The 21338-nt window shown below is 45.1% G+C and overlaps 2 protein-coding genes across 6 annotated transcripts in view; one reads left to right on the top strand and one right to left on the bottom strand.

Annotated features, from left to right (window-relative positions):
- The window catches only part of ATP8B3 (ATPase phospholipid transporting 8B3), an 807548-nt gene extending 803113 nt beyond the window's left edge, over positions 1-4435 (bottom strand). Inside the window, exon 1 of the mRNA XM_073545649.1 lies at positions 4244-4435. The gene's annotated coding sequence lies outside the window, so the exon portion shown is untranslated. The remainder of the gene's footprint in view (positions 1-4243) is intronic.
- Positions 4400-21338, top strand: part of REXO1 (RNA exonuclease 1 homolog) — a 195101-nt gene continuing 178162 nt past the window's right edge. For 3 of the 5 annotated variants that reach the window (XM_073545626.1, XM_073545636.1, XM_073545599.1), the window contains exons 1-2: positions 4429-4698; positions 18392-19911. In XM_073545626.1, coding sequence (XP_073401727.1) covers positions 4563-4698; positions 18392-19911 — 1656 coding nt within the window. In that variant the 5' untranslated portion in view covers positions 4429-4562. Of the gene's footprint in view, positions 4699-18391; positions 19912-21338 lie in introns of all 5 variants that reach the window. The other 2 variants (XM_073545616.1, XM_073545606.1) reach the window with 2 other exon arrangements.

Genomic DNA, 21338 nt, shown 5'->3' with positions numbered 1-21338 from the left:
TACTCAAGGTCGGAAGCATCCTTCCTTCTTCTTTTCTAAGACCTTCTCACCGGCGGAGAGGAACTATTCTATCGGGGACAGGGAGTTGACGGCCATGAAATTGGCCTTTTCTGAATGGAGACATCTCCTGGAGGGGACCCCTTCCAAGTCTACACTGACCACAAAAATTTAGTGCATTTACAAACTGCCCAGCGGCTAAAGTCTAGCCAAGCTAGATGGTCCCTGTTCTTCTCCCGATTCCATTTCATCCTAAATTTTCTTTCCGGGAAGAATAATATTCGCGCTGACGCTCTCTCCCGCTCCATAGTGTCATCTGAGGAGGAGCTTCAGTTAATTGTCCCTTCAGAGAGCCTGAGAACTGTGGCCCCCGTGTCACTAGAGTCTGTGCCCCCGGGCAAGACCTTCGTTCCACCTAATTTGCGACCGAAGGTTCTCTCTTGGGCTCACTCGTCCAGGGTGGGTGGACATTTTGGGACCAAGAGGACCTCAGCTCCTGGCGAGGACGTATTGGTGGCCGCATATGGTCCGTGACGTCAGAGATTATATTCGAGTGTGTGTCTCCTGCGCCAAGAATTGATCTCCTCGGCAACGGCCTGCTGGGCTGCTTTATCCTCTGCCAGTGGCAGACAGGCCTTGGGAGATGGTCGGGATGGACTTAGTGGTGGGCTTACCCAAGTCTCGTGGCTGCACCGTTATTTGGGTAGTCTCTGACCATTTTTCCAAAATGGTGCATTTGGTTCCTCTTCCTCGGGTGCCTTCTGCGCGGGCCTTGGCAGCGTTGTTTTTAAAGCATGTTTTCCGCCTACATGGCATGCCTGACAAAATCGTCATTGACCGGGGCCCCAGTTTGCGTCTCGGTTCTGGAGAGAGCCTTGTCGTCTGCTCAGCATTGAGCTAAATCTCTCTTCAGCTTACGACCCCGAGACGAATGGGTTGGTAGAGAGGGCCAACCAGACCCTAGTCACGTATTTGCGGCATTTTGTTTCAGCCAGCCAGGATAACTGGGCGTCCTTGCTACCGTGGGCGGAGTTTGCGCTAAACAACGCCGTAGCCGATTCCACTGGACAAACCCCATTCCTTCTCAATTGCGGCCAGCATCCGCGGGTTCCTGTGCCAATGCCCGTCTTCCACCGACTCTAGGGTGGCAGACTGGGCGGTGGAGGCACTTGACATTTGGGACCGCACACAGGATGCCATCCAGGCTTCCAAGGAGAGGATGAGGGTTTCTGTCGATGCTCATCGGCGCCCCGCTCCAACTTTTGCTCCTGGCGAACTAGTGTGGCTCTCCACCCGTAATATCAGGCTGCGGGTTGAGTACACTAAGTTTGCGCCTCGCTTTATTGGTCCCTTTAAGGTCCTAGAGCAGGTTAACCCTTTCGTATGGCTCTTCCTCCATGCCTCTGTATCACCGACACCTTTCATGTGTCCCTCCTAAAACTCATTCACACACATGTCCCGTTTTTCGAGTCATCTGCCAGGACATCGGGCTCGTAAACGGACAATTATGAGGTGAACGCCATTGTTGGGTGCAAGATGGTACAAGGTAAAAAGTACTACCTGGTGTACTGGAAGGGTCATGGTGCAGAGGACAGGAACTGGGAACCTGTGGAACACATCCGTGCTCCTCAGCTCATTGCAGCTTTTGAGCAAAGTGAGGCCCTAGGAGGGCGGGTAATGTTAGGCGGCGAGTTTACTCCACTGCACAGGGGGAATCTCAAGCCATGACCTCTGCGGTCTCCCATTCTTCTGCAGCCGCTGAGGTTCCTACTCAGCAGAGACGTTGGTCCCAGCGTCTTGCCCAGACCAATGCTATGCGTCTGGTTGCTCCTCCTGGCTCACCTATAGCACCATGCGTGAGTCAGCAGCAGGCAGACACTCCTGCTTTTCCCCTTCTGAGCATGCCCATGAGACGACCGCTCATTGGTGGTCGGAGGTCACATGCTCAGGTCCTCTTGCAGCTCGGATTGGACCATCAGGAAGGTCCCGGAAGATTGCGCCTATAAAAGGATCGCACGGTCGTGCGCTAGGATAGACTCTGTTGGTTAGTTGTATGTGTGAAGATGGATGCATGAAACTGGTGACTGACTCATTATGATCCCCTCCCTTTGGTTGTGTATGTTGTAGGGTTTCTAGTTTGAGTCTGCGCCAATAGGTGGCTATGGTTACGCCGCTGTGCTCCTAGCTTCCATACACTAGAGTCCGGTGGTGTCATCCTGTTCGCGGCACCATCGTACCGCGCCTTGTCACAGCACCTGCCAGTGCAGTGCCGTGCGCAAGTCTTGCGCTTGTTAGCCCTACCCAGAGCGATTAGTGGTGTATGCCTGTGCGGCACTGTGCACACTAGCGTGCTTATTACTCTCCTGCTGGCACCGCAGCCGCGGCGCCGAGCGCTGGTGGTCTAGAAGGACTCTCTCCCTTGTCTCTGGGACAGAGTCCTGTGACTGTTTACTGGCGCTCCCACTGCCGAGTCTTGTGAGGTTAACAGGCTCCGGCGTATGTTCTCAGCAGCTCTGTGAAGTAACAGAGTTCGCTCCAGTACACATCGGGTCAGTGGTTACCCACCAGTGTTCAGTTAGTACTCCGCCATTACCGAGCAGCAGGATACCATCTCTGCATGGTGGACCCCGGGCTGCGAACGCATCTTATACCATCATTATTATTTGGTGTGTTCCGCTAGTCCCTAACACACTGCCCCCACATGCCTCCTGCGTGCTCACACACTGACCCGACATGCATCCTGTGCACTCGCAAACTGCCCCCATATGCCTCCTGTGAGCTCCCACACGCCTTCTGTGCGTTTACACTCCTTCTGTGCACTCCCACATGCCTTCTGTGCATTCTCACACTGCTCCCACTGTCCTCACACTCCTCCTTTGCGCTCCCACACTGTCCCCACACTCCTACACGCCTCCTGAAGGCTCCTACACTACCACAACACACCTCCTCTGTGATCCTACACTGTCACCACGTGCCTCGTGTGCTCCTACACTGCACCCACACACTCCTACATGCCTCGTGTCCACTTACACTGTCCCCACACTCCTTCTGTGCGCTCCCACACTGTCCTGACACACCTTCTGTGTGCTCCCACACCGGCCCCACATGCCTCCTGTGCGCTCCCACATTGTCCCCACACATGTTTTGTGTGCTCTCACACGCCTCCTGTGTACTTCCACATGTCTTCTGTGTGCTCCCACACTGCCCCACATGCCTCCTGTGTACTCCCACATGCCTCCTGTGCACTCCCTCACTGCCCCGACATGCCTCCTGTGCGCTCCCACACACGCCTCTTGTGAGATCCGACACCGCCACCATATGCTTACTTTGCACCCCCTATATATGCCTCCCCATTTACCTGAGACTGACGGAAAAACCTAACTATATGGTCAAATGCTACGAACCAAAGATTGTAATTAAATACAAAGCTTATTGAGACAAAAAGGAAGGTATAAAAATACAGTACTACTGACAACAAGTTTTTACCTGACGAAGGACTCGATCCGAAACGCGCATTGAGGCACGTTCTTGCTCTTACCAGTGTGACCATGCAGGTTACTGTTCACTACAGCAATCAGCAGTCATATAATCAATTATGGCTGTGTCTACTACTTTGTACTTTCACGTTACCTCGTTGCTGCACTATGTGTCAGGTCTCATGTTAACACTACATATGTCATTGCTTTTTTTTTCTGCAGACAGACCACCCACTGTGGCCCTACCATCAACCACATCTACTGCCTACGCACTTTATCTTTACTCTACATGTAGTGCAATGACATGCTGACATTCCACTTTATCCTTTACAGGGACTCACACGCACTCTACCTCCAATGCCTGTATAGTCTGTAGCTATACAGTATATCTTTGTCATCAGTTTGGCATGAGTTATATATTGTGTATATATTGTACCTCAGTCCCTAGCTCTTTATACTTATAAGCATATTCTGGATGGCGCCTCTCCCATGTTTATACTTTTACGGATATCTAAAAGAAATGTTTTTACTACATGCATATTTATCTTTTTATTTCCAGCATATTTCACTGCTGTGTCTTTTTGCACTAACCACAAATCTTTCTTTAATCTTTCTCAGCATCAATTGGTCACCTATATATCCGAACGGTCTGCCACGCACTCCGCAAGCACGATAGTATAGTTTTACTTTTTACCATATTGGACATCTTTATAAAACACATATTAATATTCTTTGTTGCTTTGCTCAGTAATTTTTTCCTCCCCATGTACCTGTAGAGAAACTTTCAGCTGAAGTCTGGCAGTCAGCAATGTAGTTGGAAATGGTTCACTGTAAACACAGTCTTCCATTTTGCAAGAGTCACATGACTTCACAGTGTCACGTGACCTTAAGACATTAGAAGGTCCTTTTCGTGCAGAGTATTTAGCCTCTACACATATAAACAGCACACTTCCGGCAACCTAGAGAATGGCTCCGCCCTACGCAAGAGGCTCGGCGCAGGATGATGACGTCACTGGAGGTCCTGTCGCCCACTAAGCTTTAGCACTTATCTCCCGGCCGTTGCAGTGGCCGCTTAGCGTAGGCTCTGGGATGTTGAAGAACACCGGGTATTTCCGGGGGATTACGTGCCCGTTCAGTGAGAGTTGCCTGCGGCCGCACTGTGTCTTCAGACATGGAGGAAGAAGCGTCGGGAGTGTTAGGAGTGAGAAGGGCCGGAGTGGGGCGGGTGAGCCTTCCTCTTTGTTGTCGTCTTCGGGCCGTGCAGTGTGCTGCTCTCCTGCCCCGTGAAGCTGTCAGCCATAATGACGGCTGTGCTGTAGGGCTTGTGTACAGACTGGACGGTTTCCAGATGCAGTGTAATCTGAATGTTCATGTCTGGCACCTATTGCATGAGCAGAAAACAATCCTAGAACAGCCGTAGTGTTATTGTGTGTAAAAAGGAAAGATTCCAGTAAATAATCTCTTTATTTTTATATAGTGCTAACCTATTCCGCAGCGCTTTACAGTTTGCACACATTATCATCACTGTCCCCATTTGGGATCACACTCTAGATTCCCTATCAGTATGTCTTTGGAGTGTGGGAGGAAACCAGAGAACCTGGAGGAAACCCATGCAAACACAGGGAGAACATACAAACTCCTTACAGATTTGTCCTTAGTGGGATTTGAGCCCCGGACTCCAGCGCTGCAAGGCTGCATTATGAAGCTGATGCTGTGCCCCCATGTCGCCGGCTTCACTCAGAAAATCTGCATTTGTCCAAGCAAAGTGGAAGTGATTTCAAGAAGCCGTCTGTTATGTTTTTTGTAGAAAAGTGTTTGAAAAGCTGTTTTAAATTTAGAAAAAAACAGCAGAGCAGATTATTGCGTATTATGGTACAAACGCCTGCAGCAACAACAGCACAGTACTTATGTTGGTTGTGAATCTCTTTCCGAGATCCATTATGAAAATCTATGATCTAAATTGACACGCTGTGAATGTGAAATCCAGCGATCCATTGCAATCAGCCCCCATCCCTTCAAACACCGCCTCTTATAACTGTATGTTGGTGCATTATGTCTCTCCGTCATCCACATAGTGCCCGAAGTCTCGCTCCTCTGCAGTGGATTCACTGGCTGTTCAATAGGCACAGTGAGGCGTGCCTGCGCAGCTCTCAGATTCCACTGTGCTGGCACCATGTGGGACTGGTCCCTTTATGCTAAAGAGGAGGCGCCCGTCCAGTTGCCAGTGACTGTTGGCCTGGCCACACGGCTTGGTCTGTTTGCATCATCTCCACTAACAACTGTGGTTGTTTCGATTCTCTGCAACCTCCTCTCTTCTGGCTTCATCCACAGCTCTTCTTGTGATTAGCTGGCCCGGTGCAACATCATAGTTGCACGCATGACCCACCTGTGGCACTGCACTAGCAAGCTATGATGTTGTGCTTGGCCACATAATCAAAAGAAGAGCTGTGGATCCCACCGTGTAAGAGCTGGTTCTCCCTTTCTCGTGGCCATAGGCGATGGGTTGTTTTTGCTTATATAAGATTTAGGGTACCGTCGCACATAGCGACTCACCAGGGATCCCGACAACGATATCAACGTGTCAGGATCGCTGGTGAGCTGTCAAACAGACAGCTTCACCAGCGATCAGCACCAGCGACGCCGGCGTCGCTGTGTACTTTAGTGACCAGCGCGCTGATGCAGGGAGCTGGTAACTAAGGTGCACATCGGGTTTCTAAGGGACGTGCGTCACTTAGAAAGCCGATGTGTACCTTAGTTACCAGCTCCCTGCATCAGCGCGCTGGTAACTAAGGTACACAGAGGTTTTCTAAGCACTGCCCGGTGATTAGAAACCCTGCGTTTACCTTAGTTACCAGCTGATCGCTGGTCTCCCGCCTGTCGCAGCGATGCGTGAGGGCCAGCGGGAGACCAGCGATCAAAGAAATGTCCAGGGCTTTCCAAGAGCGATCAGCGATACCGGCAGAACTTGTGGCTCAGCAGCGATCTCGCTAGCGAGATCACTATGTGTGACGGGGCCCTTAGTTAGTGCAAATTAATTAGCACATCCCAGTCTCACTTGATTGGATTAACCATTGCTATAACTATTGATTTATGTGGCAGAGAACATGATCTGATTTACAGGACGCTTCACTCTGATGTCGGGAAGGGGCTCCTGATCCTTGATGTATAGGTACATCATGTCAATGGTGTGCGGCACAGGAGCTGTGCCCGTGTGATCGCTGCCTGGCACTCAGTTTATGTAATAGCCGACCCCAAGCTATCACAGCCAGGATCGTTGCCCGCACTGCCGCCGGCTGTTTAACCTTCTAAGGCTAAGTTCACACTTGCATTTGGGTGCTCTGCGTAGGGCTGCGTACTTCTTCCCTTCATGTTTCCTTCCCGTGCGGTCGGTGGGCACGTCAAAACAACGCACACAGATGCATCCGCATACAAAGCTTGTCCCTGTGTACCCAATATTAAATATAGGTACGCAGGACACATGCAAATCTACGCGGATCTGAAGGGAAGAAGTATGCAGCCCTACGCAGAGCACCCAAATGCAAGTGTGAACTTGGCCTAAATGCTGCAATTAATATCGATTGCAGCACTTTGGGAGGCTAGGAGAGGAAGATGTCATTGCGAGGGCCCGACTCATGACAACTTCTGGGTCTGCCAGCTACGGTAGCTTGTTTAGGCCATGACAGGAGCATGTCTAAGATGCTTCTGTTAAGTGTAACACTGACAGGTTTAATGCATTATTCCAGAGATCAGAGTAATAAAAGTTAAAGTCTCCTAGAGGGACAATGTAAAAAAATAAATTATATATATTTCACAGTGGGGACCAAAAGTTTAGCATTTTTTTCTTTAAAGTGAGATTGCTTCTGTCTGGTTGTTGTGATGTCATTTTGCAGTGATGAATTGAGAGTGCACGAAGTTGTCGTCATGCAAGACCTTAAAGGGAACCTGTGGGCAGGACTGTGCACAGTAACCTACAGACATTGTCATGTTGGTGTTGTTTTACTGATTAAAATGATACCTTGGTGGATAAAATCCATCTTGTGGTTGTGGTTTAATCTATTTGTAGTTTTCAGTTAATGAGATTCTCGTGCTTCAAGGCGGCCTGTCGGGGGGGGGGGGTCTTTGGTGCTCTACTTACATATTCAACTGTACGGCTTATGAAAGGTCACTGATCCCTCATTGACCTGCCCCCTATTGTACATCCTGTATATCTTGTAAGCACGAGACTCTCCTTAACTATAGGGTCTAAATTGGTTGATTGGCTTAGCCATTGCAACAGGCAAACATTTTTCTTTGCTAACCAATATTTTACTAAATTGGATGTGTGCTTAGGATAATTGTCTTGCTGGAATTTGCAGCCCCTGCCTACCTTGGTTTTACCATGTGACAGCATTGCATTATCCAGTATATCCTTGTGCATGGTAGCATTAATATTTCGATCAATTCTATGCAGAGGGCCAATGGCAGATGCAGAAAAGCAGCTCCAAACCATGACCTTGCCACCACCATGTTTCACTGTAGGTGTGTGATACCTTACATCGTTACGTTTTCCAAATGGGCGGCATATATCGGGCGCAATTGCCATCACAACCGAACAGATTGAACTTGGATTCATCCAACCACAACATGTTAGACCAATTTGACTCTTTCCGTTGGCTGTGTTCTTTGGCAAATTCAAGTCAGACCTTCCGTTTCCTTGCAGAGATGAAAGGCTTCTTGACTGAAACTCTTGCATGCAACCCTACTGCTCTTACCCGTTACACCACAGTTTGGCGACTCGCTTTGACCCCTTGTTCTTCTTTCATTTCGTGTGAAAACTGTGCATCACTTTTATTGACATCAGATACTGACTTTTTCTTATTAATATGATCAACTTTGGAGGAGGTTTTGCTTTGCTGTCCACTTCTAGGTTTGTTAGCTGTTCCATAACCTTCTATTCCTTTCTTTATTTTACTTTACACTGGACTCTTGAGAGTGGTTGAATTCCATAGTTACCTCTTTTTGGCTTTTGCCTGACTTCACTCTCCGAATAATAAGCTTCCTGACATCTGGTGATAAATTTGGCTTTGCCATGTTTTAACCGAAATGCACACGAACAAGAAAATAAAAATTTTAGGCAAAATTCAACTACCCATGACAAAATATGCAAAACATTTAGCCCAGCAAATGTTGAAAACTAACACATAAAGGGATAAAACAATGTTGAACACAATTTTCATCCTTCTAGCTGACAAGCATTTTCTTTCAGTTTACGAAAATCACTAGGAAAATGGCATCGCCACAACCAGACAGAAGTAATCACACTTATAAAAAAAAAAAAAGCAACATTTTTAGTCGCTACTATGTATATATAAATGAGAACTATTATACCAATAAATAGATGTATTTATGTTAAAACAAACATAAGCAGAAAAAATACACATACCGTATATACTCGAGTATAAGTCGACCCGAGTATAAGCCGACCCCCCCTAATTTTGCCACAAAAAACTGGGAAAACTTATTGACTCGAGAATAAGCCTAGGGTGGGAAATGCTCCATAGATTATTCCCCCATATGGTGTCCCCAGAAGAAGCTCCATAGATTATTCCACGATATACTGCCCCCATAAGAAGCTCCATAGATTATTCCCCCATATGCTGACCCCAGAAGAAGCTCCATAGATTATTCCCCATATGCTGCCCCCATAAGAAGCTCCATAGATTGTTCCACCATATGCTGACCCCAGAAGAAGCTCCATAGATTATTCCCCCATATGCTGCCCCCATGCTGCTGCTGCTGCATGTAAAAATAAAAAAAATGACATACCTCTCCATCACTGGGTGTCAGGTGCCGGTGTCACTGCTGGCACCTGAGATGCTCACGTGTCCTGCGTCCATGGCTGCTCACCGCTATCTGCCACGTCATCAGTCAGTGACATTCAGACTGCAGGGGGCGCGGCGCGCACTAACCACGTCACCGCGCCCTCTGCTGTCTGAAGTCACTGACCGATGACAGACAGCAGCAAGCAGCCATGGACGCAGGACAGGTGAGTATCGCTATATTCGAGTCATTTACAAAGGGAGGGGGAGGGGGTGCGGGGGTGTCAGGTCATACTTACCCGCATATTCATGAGTTTTAATGAGCGGCACCACGTGACCGCTGAAGGCAGGAAGAGAGAGCACGGGGAGAAGCTGGGGGCTCAAGACACAGCGTCAGGACGGGTAAGTATGACCTGACACCCCCTCCCCCTCCGACCCCCTTTGTATATGACTCGAATATAAGACGAGAGGGGGACTTTCAGCCCAATTTTTTTGGGCTGAAAATCTTATATTCGAGTATATATGGTATTTGGTATCCCTGTCTCTGGAATGACCTATAAAACTGTTGCAGTGGCTATCTGCTTCATTGAACAAGTTTAAATAATAACAAACAAAAAGTCAAATGGATATAAAATTTGTAAAGCTAAAAACGTCATCTTGTCCCACAAAAAACAAGCTGCCATACAGCTCCGTCAGCAGAGAAACTCAATATAGTGGACTTTGGAAAAATGGCCTCCGGAGGTGGAGCATGCGCAGACTGAGGTCTCGTCAGCGAGCTCTCTTCTCCCGATGAGATTACATACAGTCGTTTTTGTAAAAAAAAAAGTTGTTTTTTTTTGTGTGTAACCGCAGAGATACATAACAAATATACATCTGGTATTGCTGTAATCGCACTGACCTGAAGAATAAAGTCGCCTAATCACTTATACTGTGCAAAAAATAAATAGAACAAATTATCCATGTAAATCTCTGAAATACTTGATTCAGATGGGACCCCCGGCACAAGATTCTCTACAATGATGCAGATGGAGGCACTATGGACGCCGTCTGGCCTATGATCCAGCGGTGTCTGTCTTTTTAGGCGTGCAGAAAAGCGTGATTGGTCACAGTTTTGTGCACCCCTCCCTGAAGTGGACACCACTGAAAAGAGGCCAGACTGAGTCCAGAGTCACTCCGCTGCATCATTATAGTGATACCTTTAAGTCCAATCGGATAAATTACTGTTAGACACTTCAATGGCCATAATAGACAATTGTTGATATATGGTTTATTTGCCACTAGACTAGAAGAGATTACAACAAAAGTGAGATAAAAATTAAATGTTTATTAATAAGTTAAAAAAAATTGAAAGGATACTAAAAATTGGACAGGGCTAAGACCTCAAAAAACACGGAGGGAAAAACAGACTGAAGAGGCACAGCACTGTAAATCATTGTCAGAACCATACATATATAAATATATATTAGGACACATTGGCAGTATGTTAAAACCATTAATGCTGTCAATCAGTATATTTGTAGAATCCAAACAATGTTGGATAAATGACATGTAGCAAATCACATAGGGGAGAGTCAAAGTGGACACACGAATATGAAAACATAAGGATAAATTCAGTACAGGAAAATAAATGTGCAAAAAAGTGCCAATATATTGTATGCTAAGCAGTGGTTATCCTTTTCATACTCAGCAGCTGTCATGATCCAGGTGGGATCTGACTGAGTAAATGCACAAAGTAACCTTTTTCTTTTTTTTTATTTTTCCTTTGGCTGTGTGCCAAAGGTGGTTTTGCCCCTGGTGGCCATTAGGGTCATTGCACTGTGGTGATTTCAGTTAGTTTTCCCCTCGGTGGCCATTAGGGTCATTGCACTCTGGTTACCTTAGTTTGTGCACGTGATTATGCAACAGGTGTGAGGCTCTATAAAAGAATATCAGGTGTGTTAATCACTGTTGGTGATAGGTCGTCATTTGCATGCAAGCCAGGGTGAAGGATGGAGCTGAAAGAGAGTCAAGGGCAGCTCAGAGTCCTGGAGTGGCAGCGATGGTGTCTGCAAGGAGGGCTGGCATGGATTGGTGGAGTCGCAGCGTTGGTGTCAGCAAGGAGTGCCTGCATGGCTTGGTGGGGTGGCAGTTGTGGTGTAGAACTGCACTCGCTATGCTGGACTTGGTTGCTGAAAGCTGGACTCAAAATGCTGGACTCATTGGCAGAAAAGCTGGACTCATGGTGCTGGACTTTGTCTCTGGACAGCTGCATGGAGGTGGTGGACTCTGGTTGCTCCAAGGCTGCACTATGGTGTTGGACCCGGTCGGAGGAAAAGATGCACGCAGGTGGTGGGCTCTGTTGCTGGGAGCGTAAGCAACAGAGCAAAGCTAAGTAGTGTTTCCCCTGTTTTGTCACTTTTCCTTATGTGTGTTTAGTGCAGTGGTGGGATTCGTTTCTGCACCGACCAATTCCCTAGTGAGGGTTTAGGTGCAGGGCGAGCTAGGGTTAAAAGGTATCCTGGTCGTCGCCCGGTGCGGAACCGGCATAGGGAACATTAGGAGTGTAGAGACACTGACTCAGGGGAGTGCAGGAGGTCTCCAAACCCCCGTTCCCTACCGCAGGGCCCACCGTTGTTATTGTTACCTAGGTTTCTCTTATTGTTTAAATTCGCCTTATTAGAGGCGGGGTTTCCAGATTTGTGTATTACGTGTATTGCCTAAATTCGCCTGTTGAAGGCGGCGTATCCTTCTGCACGTGTTATTATTTAAATTCGCCCAACTGGAGGCGGTGTATCCAGGGTCACGCGTGTCGCCTAAATCCGCCCTGCTGGAGGCGCTGTGTCCAGCCACGCGTGACCGTGACAGCAGCGGTATCTGAAGAATCCAGGGACTATTAAATTATATATCCTGGTAAATAAGGCTGTAGACTGTGATCCCTCGCGGGCAGGGTCCTCTCTCCGTCTGTACTTGTGTGTCCCTTGTCTTACACGTGTTTATTGTACTTGTCTATATTTCCCCTTTTCACATGTAAAGCGCCATGGGATAAATGGCGCTATATAAATGTGTAATAATAAGGCTAAATACCGTATTTTTCGCTTTATAAGACGCACCTGATTATAAGATGCACCCCCAAATTTGGTGAAGAAAAAGAGAATTTTTTTTTTCATGTTAAATGGAGGTGTCTTCTAATGCCAGTGTCCGTCTTTCAAATCATATATATGTCCTTCATCCTGGTATCTATATAACCCCCGTGCGGGCCGATAGCCCCCCTGCTGGCATTCACACGGCCCCCTCGTCCCTATATTCCCCCTTGCTGGCATGCACACGGGCCCCCTGTCCCTATATTCCCCCCTTTCTGGCATGTACACGGGGGGGCCCCCCCCATCCCTATATTCCCCCTTGCTGGCATGCACACGGCCCGCCGTCCCTATATTCCCCCCTGCTGGCAAGCACATGATAAAATAACAAACACTTAACTCACCTTCTGACTATGGCTCCTGCTTCCATCATCCCCGTGGCTCTTCCTGTGTCTGTGCTGACATCCTCCTCCTGCGAGGGCGTGCGCAGGAGCTGCTCATTCAGGCACTTCATTGTAGCTACAGGACCTTCCGTCACGTGACCAATAGAGTGAAGGCTCATGTAATATGCATCACTCCCCTGTCTACCAACTCGGCGCGGCTTCAGCACCGAGGTGATGGACAGAGGGTGCCATGAATATTACATGAGCCTAATGAGCGGGACCACGCCAGAGCAGCCCCCCCCCCACACTCTAGCACAGCAGCACACAGATTCGGATTATAAGACGTACCCCCCCCCCCCCAGTTTCCCCCAAAATTTGGGGGAACCTAAGTGCGTCTTATAATCCGAAAAATACGGTAATGTCCCCCGTAATGCATGTATTACCTGGGTGCAGTCAATGGATGAGTTTATGAAGGAAAGTGCTGGCCAAGGGAGATGTAGCTGAGCTGTGTTACCCTCCCGCCTCATTATAATGAATGGAAACCCCAATGTAAGTACTCAGCGTAGAGCATAGCATAAATTTGGCCCAGGTGTTTTGTAAAATGTTCCCAATAAAAGCTGAAACTCTTAACATACCTGAGTTTTTTTTTTTTGTTTTTTTTTAATCTGTCAATGGATTTAAAGGGGGCTTCCATGTTACTAGTAGTGGCATATGAGGGTCTGTATATGGAAACTATTATACAATAATTTGTCTTCCTAGAGTCAAATAGCGCTCGTTTTTTTAATCCTACCGTGTGGCTAAGCAGTACTGTACAGCTATGTATGAGGCTTTCGTCATGTTCAGCAGAAATTGTGTGACACATTTTGGTGCCATTTTTGCCCATTTCCCTGTGTGACAATATAAAATCTGGGATTAAGCAATTTTTGTGGTACAAACGTAATTATTTTTTTCTTCGCTGCCCAATGGTATAAAATTCTGTGACCCACCTGTGGTGTTAATATGATCACTGCATCCCTAGATTAATTAATTGAGAGGTGTAGTTCGTAAAATGTGGTCATTTTATGGGGAGGGGGTTCTGCTGCTCTGGCACCTCATGGGCTTTGCCAATGTGACAAGACACTCTCTCAAATCATTGTAGCAAAGTCTGCACTCCATTGTGGCACTCCTTCACTTTTAAGCTTTGCAACGTGCCTCAAAAGTAGTTTATAACTGCATATAAAGTATCTGTGTATTTAGGAGAAATTGCTTAACAAATTGGTCCATTTTTTTTTTTTTCTTCCCGCTATCCCTTTTGAAAATTGAAAACTTGAAGAAACTTGATGCCAAATTTTAGTGGGAAAACTGGAAATTTTACAGTGACTCAGCTCAATGTTATACAATTCTGTAAAACTCCTTTTTGTTAAAAATGCTCACTACGCCCCAAGATGACTTCCTCAAGAGCTGTAGTTTCCAAAATAAGGTCGCTTGTGGGAGTTTCTGCTGCTCTGGCATGTCATTGGCTCTTAAAATGTGACATGGCGTCTGCTACATATTCTAGCAAAAAATTGCGCTCCATAATTCAATTAGCTCTCCTTCTCTTCCCAGCCCTGCCTTGTACCCAAATAGTAGTTTTTAGTGATAAGCAAACATGCTCGTGTGCTAACCGAGAATCTTTGGCATGCTCAAATAATATGTTCAAGTCCCCACGGCTGCATGCCTCGCGACTGTTAGACAGCCGCAACACATGCAGGGATTGCCTGTTTGTTTGCAGGCAATCCCTGCAGGTGTTGTGGCTATTGAACAGCCGTGAGACATACAGACGTGAGGACTCAAACATATTATTAGAGTACGCCGAAGATGCTCGGTTAGCACCTGATCATGCTCGGATAATGCCTTAATTAAAGCTCGTTTGCTCGTCACTAATAGTTTTCCATCATATAAGGTATCTGTGTACTCGGGACAAGTTGCACAACAAATTCTTTGGTCCATTTTATCCTGTTACTGTTGAGAAAATGAAAAATTTGTATCTAAAGCAACATTTTTGTGGTTGTAAAGTACAATTTTTCATTAAAATTAATTCCTGTGAAGCACATAAATGATAAACTTCTTGAACTTGGGGTTTTGGACACCTTGAGGGGTGCAGTTATTAAAATGGTATCCCTTTTGGATGTTTTTTGTCATATGGGACCCTCAAAGTCATTTCAAATGTGATGTGGTCCCTAAAAAAAAAAAATAAAAAAAAATGGCTTTGTGAATTTACATGTGTGCTGGTATACGTGAGCTATGTGGACAATTTGGCTAAAAAGAGTGCAGTTGTTATGCACAAGCATTAGGCTGCAACTGCTTGCCAGGAAAAGCATCTTACTGGCTAGTCATACTGGTACCCCGTTCCAACTGGTGTACCAGACACAGTGACAGGCAAGGTTGCTGGGCATGATGAGTACCTCTTTCCATTCACTGCTATGGGGCATTCTAAATGCAGCCAAGATATGCCATAAATGTCTGCAGTTAGACAACCCTTCTAATGAGGCCCAAATTGGAGCCTTGTTGCATTCGACTACTCTCTCGACTACCTCAAAGTACGGTACTTAAAGAATCTCCTTTTGTACGTGTGTATGTATGTAGGTATATATATTATATTCTTACCTGTGCAGGTTTATTAAAAATATAGTTTATACACACGTGGTCAAAATTGTTGGTACCCCTCATTTAGTGACAGAAAAACCCACAATGGTGACAAATAACTTGACTCTGACAAAAGTAATAAATCAAAAATCTATGAAAATGAACAAATGAAAGTCAGTCATTGCATTTCAACCATGCGTCCACAGAATTTTTTTTTAAAATTACACTCATGAAATAGGCCTGGACAGAAATGATGGTACCCCTGAAAATAATGGGACAAAAGGAACATTTTAAATCAAGGTGTGTCCACTAATTAGCATCACATGTGTCTACAGTCTAGGAATCCTTGGGTTTGTATAGAGGGCTACAGATACTCGCTGTGCTGTTTGGTAACAAGGTGTGTAACACACTCAACATAGACCAGTGGAAGCGAAGGAAATAGTTGTCTCAGGAGATTAGAAAGAAAATTATAGACAAACATGTTATAAGACTATCTCCAAGCAGCTTGATGTTACTACAGTTGCACATATTATTCAGAAATTTGAGCTCCATGGGACTGTAGCCAACCTCCCTGGACGTGGTTGCAGGAGGAAAATTGATAACAAATCAAAGAGCATAATACGAATGGTAACAAAAGAGCCCAGAAAAACTTCTAAACAGATTAAAGGTGAACATCAAGCTCAAGGAACATCAGTGTCAGATCGCACCATCCGTTGTTGTAAAAGCCAAAGTGAACTTCATGGGAGACGACTAAGGCTGGTTTCACATTCGCGTTAAAACAACGCTGCGCACTGCGTCGTTAAGCCCCGCCCCGATCCGGCTCCCTGCCCGCCCCATCCGGGATCACCGCCTCCTTTCGCATTTGCACGCATGCGATCGGCGCACCCTATCTTTAGCATAGGGTGCGCAGATCATGTGCTGCCAGTGTGAAAGTAGCGTGCTGCGCACTTTTGACGGTGCGCCGTGCGCGCCGAAATGCAGCATGTTGCATTTCGGCGCGCACGGCGCACCATCAAAAGTGCGCAGCACGCTACTTTCACACTGGCAGTGCATGATCTGCGCACCCTATGCTAAAGATAGGGTGCGCCGATCGCATGCGTGCAAATGCGAAAGTAGGCGGTGATCCCGGATGGGGCGGGCAGGAAGCCGGATCGGGGCGGGGCTTAACGACGCAGTGCGCAGCGTTGTTTTAACGCGAATGTGAAACCAGCCTAAGGAGGACACCATTGTTGAAAAAAGAGCATAAAGAAGCCAGACTGGAATTTGCCAAACTACATGTTGACAAGCCACAATGCTTCTGGGAGAATTTCCTATGGACAGATAAGACAAAAACGGAACTTGTTGGCGGGCACATCAGCTCTATGTTCACAGATGGAAAAATGAAGCATATCAAGAAAAGAACACTGTCCCTACTGTGAAACATGGAGAAGGCTCTGTTTGTTCTGGGGCTGCTTTGCTCCATCTGTCACAGGGTGTCTAGAATATGTGCAAGGTACAATGAAATCTCAAGACTATCAAGGGATTCAAGAGAGAAATGTGCTTCCCAGTGTCAGAAAACTTGGTCTCAGTCGCAGGTCATGGGTCTTGCAACAGGATAATCACCCAAAACACAGCTAAACATACCCAAGAATGGCTAAGAGGAAAACATTGGACTATTTTGAAGTGGCCTTCTATGAGCCCTGACCTAAATCTTATTAATTATCTTTGGAAAGAGCTGAAACATGCCATGTGGAAAAGGCAACCTTCAAACACTGGACAACTGGAGCAGTTTGCTCTTGAGAAGTGGGCCAAAATACCTGTCGAGTGGTGCAGAAGTCTCATTGACAATCACTGCAATCAAACGATTCCTGTGAGGTACCTCAAAAGGTTGAGCAACAAAACATTAAGTTAAGGGTACCATCATTTCTGTCCAGGCCTATTTCATGAGTTTTAATTTTTTTTTAATTCTGTGGAAGCATGGTTGAAAAGCAATGTCTGACTTTCATTTATTCATTTTCATAGATTTTTGATTTGTCATATTCAAGTTATTTCTGTCACCATTGTGCGTTTTTCTGTCATTAAATGAGGGGTACCAACAATTTTGACCACGTGTGTACACTCACTGGCCACTTTATTAGGTACACCATGCTAGTAACGGGTTGGACCCCCTTTTGCCTTCAGAACTGCCTCAATTCTTCGTGGCAGAGATTCAACAAGGTGCTGGAAGCATTCCTCAGAGATTTTGGACCATATTGACATGATGGCATCACACAGTTGGCGCAGATTTGTCGGCTGCACATCCCTGATGCGAATCTCCCGTTCCACCACATCCCAAAGATGCTCTATTGGATTGAGATCTGGTGACTGAGGAGGCCATTTGAGTACAGTGAACTCATTGTCATGTTCAAGAAACCAATCTGAGATGATTCGAGCTTTATGACATGGCGCATTATCCTGCTGAAAGTAGCCATCAGATGCCTGTTCTTAGCTGAGAGGAGTGGTACCCAGTGTGGTCTTCTGCTGCTGTAGCCCATCTGCCTCAAAGTTCGACGCACTGTGCGTTCAGAGATGCTCTTCTGCCTACCTTGGTTGTAACGGGTGGCAATTTGAGTCACTGTTGCCTTTCTATCAGCTCGAACCAGTATGCCCATTCTCCTCTGACCTCTGGCATCAACAAGGCATTTCCGGCCACAGAACTGCCGCTCACTGGATTTTTTTTTCTTTTTCGGACCATTCTCTGTAAACCCTAGAGATGGTTGTGCGTGAAAATCCCAGTAGATCAGCAGTTTCTGAAATACTCAGACCAGCCCTTCTGGCACCAACAATCATGCCACGTTCAAAGGCACTCAAATCACCTTTCTTCCCCATACTGATGCTCGGTTTGAACTGCAGGAGATTGTCTTGACCATGTCTACATGCCTAAATGCACTGAGTTGCCGCCATGTGATTGGCTGATTAGAAATTAAGTCTTAACACACAGTTGGACAGGTGTACCTAATAAATTGGACAGTGAGTGTATATTTGTAATGGACTTTTGAATGTTGTGTTTTCCATGAATATTTCTGTTCTAACGTTTTACCTTTTAATGTATTTTTCAGAGTATGATCCATACAGTCCTGAACTTCCAGCGGTTTCCCCGTGCATGGATAATGACTTTTTGGGGAGTTTTTATAAGCCTAGCCAACATATACAGGAACTGGAAAAGGTTAACAAAGCAATTGAAGAAGTCAAGGGTCAGATGGAAAAAGAGCGGAGAAAGTATGAAGAACTGATAGAATCACAAAATGCAAAAAACTCTTTGCCATCTGAAAGCCATTCTTCTTTTGAGTATGATCCAGGTTGTCCTGGAAGTAGTGCTTTATGCTACATCCCAAATCCCAAGGCTCAGTCTGTAAAGTCGTGTAAATATAATTTAGCTAACGAGGAAAATGTTAAAAGTAGTAAACGTCACTTGGAGTACATTCCAACAACAGTAACTAATTTCTCTAGGTACAGAAGTAATAAGTATGTCATTGACAACTCCAAACCTTCCACAGACTTGGAATATGATCCAATGTTAAATTACTCTGCTCGACATTTAAGCAAGGTTAAGCATGAAAAGGAGACTAAAAGATGTCGAACGAATAGTCAGGATAAAAGTGATGCTCCTGTTTCCAAGAAGTTGTGCAATCAGACCCCTAAGATTATGGTTGAAGCTAAATTTTCAGACTCTGAAGATGATTCCCCATTACAGTGTTCCCCTAAATTAGGAAAACCCCTAATTTCTGATAAAAAGAGCAACGCCTTTAATTTGTTAAAATCTTTAGTGTGTGGAACTGAACAATCCTCTGTAAGCACAGTAAAAGAAATTGCAGAGAAGCATGATATTGGAAACTCCTTAAACAGCAAAGAGCCCTTTAAAAAACTACCCAACCCTTTAGAGCCAAAGAATGAGAAGACTGTATCTAAAAAAGAACTGAAATCGGCAGTGGTCTCCGGTAAGAAGCCGTGCATCACTAAAGAACAAAAAAAAGCATCTTCAAAAAGCCACAATAAGAAGAAATGTGAAAAGGGAAATGTTAAAAATCTAGACAAGCTAGAGGAATATAAGCCGAAAAAAGAAAGGCCAACTGAACAGACTGAAAATAAAAAGAATAGTTTAGAGTCTTTGTCAAAAAATCCAATAATCAGACAAAATAAAAAGGATAATGAAAATAAATGCTGTAAAGAGTCAGCTAAAAAGAATGACCCAAGTAGTAAAGATGGCGATAAAAAAATCAGACCGCATAAAGCTAAAAAAATGAAATTGGTGTCTTTGGACAAACCTAAGATGTCTTGCAATGCTAAAAAGAAACAAAAAGCATTAAGTCATGCGGATTTATTTGGGGATGAGACAAGCGATGAGGAAGAAAACAGAAAAGCTGGTACTCAAAGTAAAGATGAAAAGTCTACACCTAAAAGCAAAGTGGTCCCCAGAAGAAATTCTGTTTCCTCTGTGGAGTCTCTTGATATCGAGACTTTCTCATTCGAGAACAATTTGGATTCCGAATCTGATGTAGACCCGATGGAAGAGTGTCTCAGAGTCTTCAATGAGTCACATGAGATTAAGACTGAAGACAAGGGGAGAATGGGAAAACAGGTAACTAAGTGTGTATCAAAACGTCAGATTCTTGGATTGTATGCCGCAATATTTATCAAACTAATGAAGCGTTGAGAAATAGGAATGTCATCTAACATTGGGCTCCTGTTCTACTCTGCTACAAGCACAGAATATTGACTGGTGACATTTGTATACGTTGCCAAAATCTAGGAGAGGTATTGCTTTTCTTAGATTTATGTTACCGAAATTCCTGTGTGCTTGGTCAAATGGACCCATTGTAAGTAATTGGCATCTGTAATTATTCATTGCAGAGGTGCAAGTGTTAAAATTTAACATGTGAGGCTTTTTTTTTCTTTTTATTAAATTCGTAAAGGACATCTGACTGCTTGCAACATAGATGTAACCCTGACGAGTCAATGCATTTGTGAATCAAGTAGATTGCACAGCAAAATACTACCTAAAGAATTTTGGTCTCACAAGAACCAAATACTTCATACACATACGAACAGTCAAAGGCTTTGTTCACATTACTTCGAGCCTTCTGCTGTAGGTCCAAATGGAGGATTTGAGGTGGAAGGCATACAGCAGCTTGAAAAAGTAGAATACTGGGCCTATGTCACTTGTTATTGTGAGCATTGGGCTTCTCTGGTATCCAACAGAACTGAAATAAAAACCTGTTTTGTTTTTTTTTTTGTTTTAATATATACTCAACATTGTAAGTGTAACACCAAGAAGGAAAAGTTGCAGAATTATGGAAATCGCAGGATTGACATGTTAAATATGTGCAAATGATGTGGGGGGGAAAAATGGAGACTTAATTTTCAAATCATCTGAAATGTATTCATTTTAGTGTATGAGTGCCACACACGCACTTACTTGCATTGGCATGCTATAAATGAGGCTATCAATAGTTGTTTGAATGTTCTGCCATGCTGAATGCATTTGGCAGTGCAAATAATCAAGATCTACTGCTGCCCTCTCCCCTCTGCTGACCAATGATGTTCCAGAAGTACTATATGGTAAATAAGTTTTCTATTGATTCTTCAATTTTAATGATTGTTATATATACAGTGCAAAAGTTAATGGGAATCTGTCATCAGGTTTGTCACATATGAGATGCGGCCACAACCTTTCAGACCCTCGTACAGTTGTGCTCAAAAGTTTACATATTATGGCAGAATTTTTGCTTTCTTGGCCTTTTTTCAGAGACTATGGATGATAACAGCAAAACTTTTTCTCCACTTAAGGATAGTGGTTGAGTGAAGCCATTTATTGTCAAACTACTGTGTTTTCTCTTTTTAAATCATAATGACAACCCAAAACATCCAAATAACCCTGATCAAAAGTTCACATACCCTGGTGATTTTTGGCCTGATAACATGCACAGACGTTGACACATGGGTTTGACTGTCTACTAAAGGTAACATCCTCATCTGTGACCTGTTTGCTTGTAATCAGTGTGTGTG

The sequence above is a fragment of the Dendrobates tinctorius genome, unplaced genomic scaffold, assembly GCF_039654945.1.
Source record: "Dendrobates tinctorius isolate UK_male_01 unplaced genomic scaffold, ASM3965494v1 ptg000011l, whole genome shotgun sequence".
Taxonomy (NCBI): Eukaryota; Metazoa; Chordata; class Amphibia; order Anura; family Dendrobatidae; genus Dendrobates; species Dendrobates tinctorius.
This window is presented reverse-complemented; position numbering and strand designations above follow the sequence as displayed.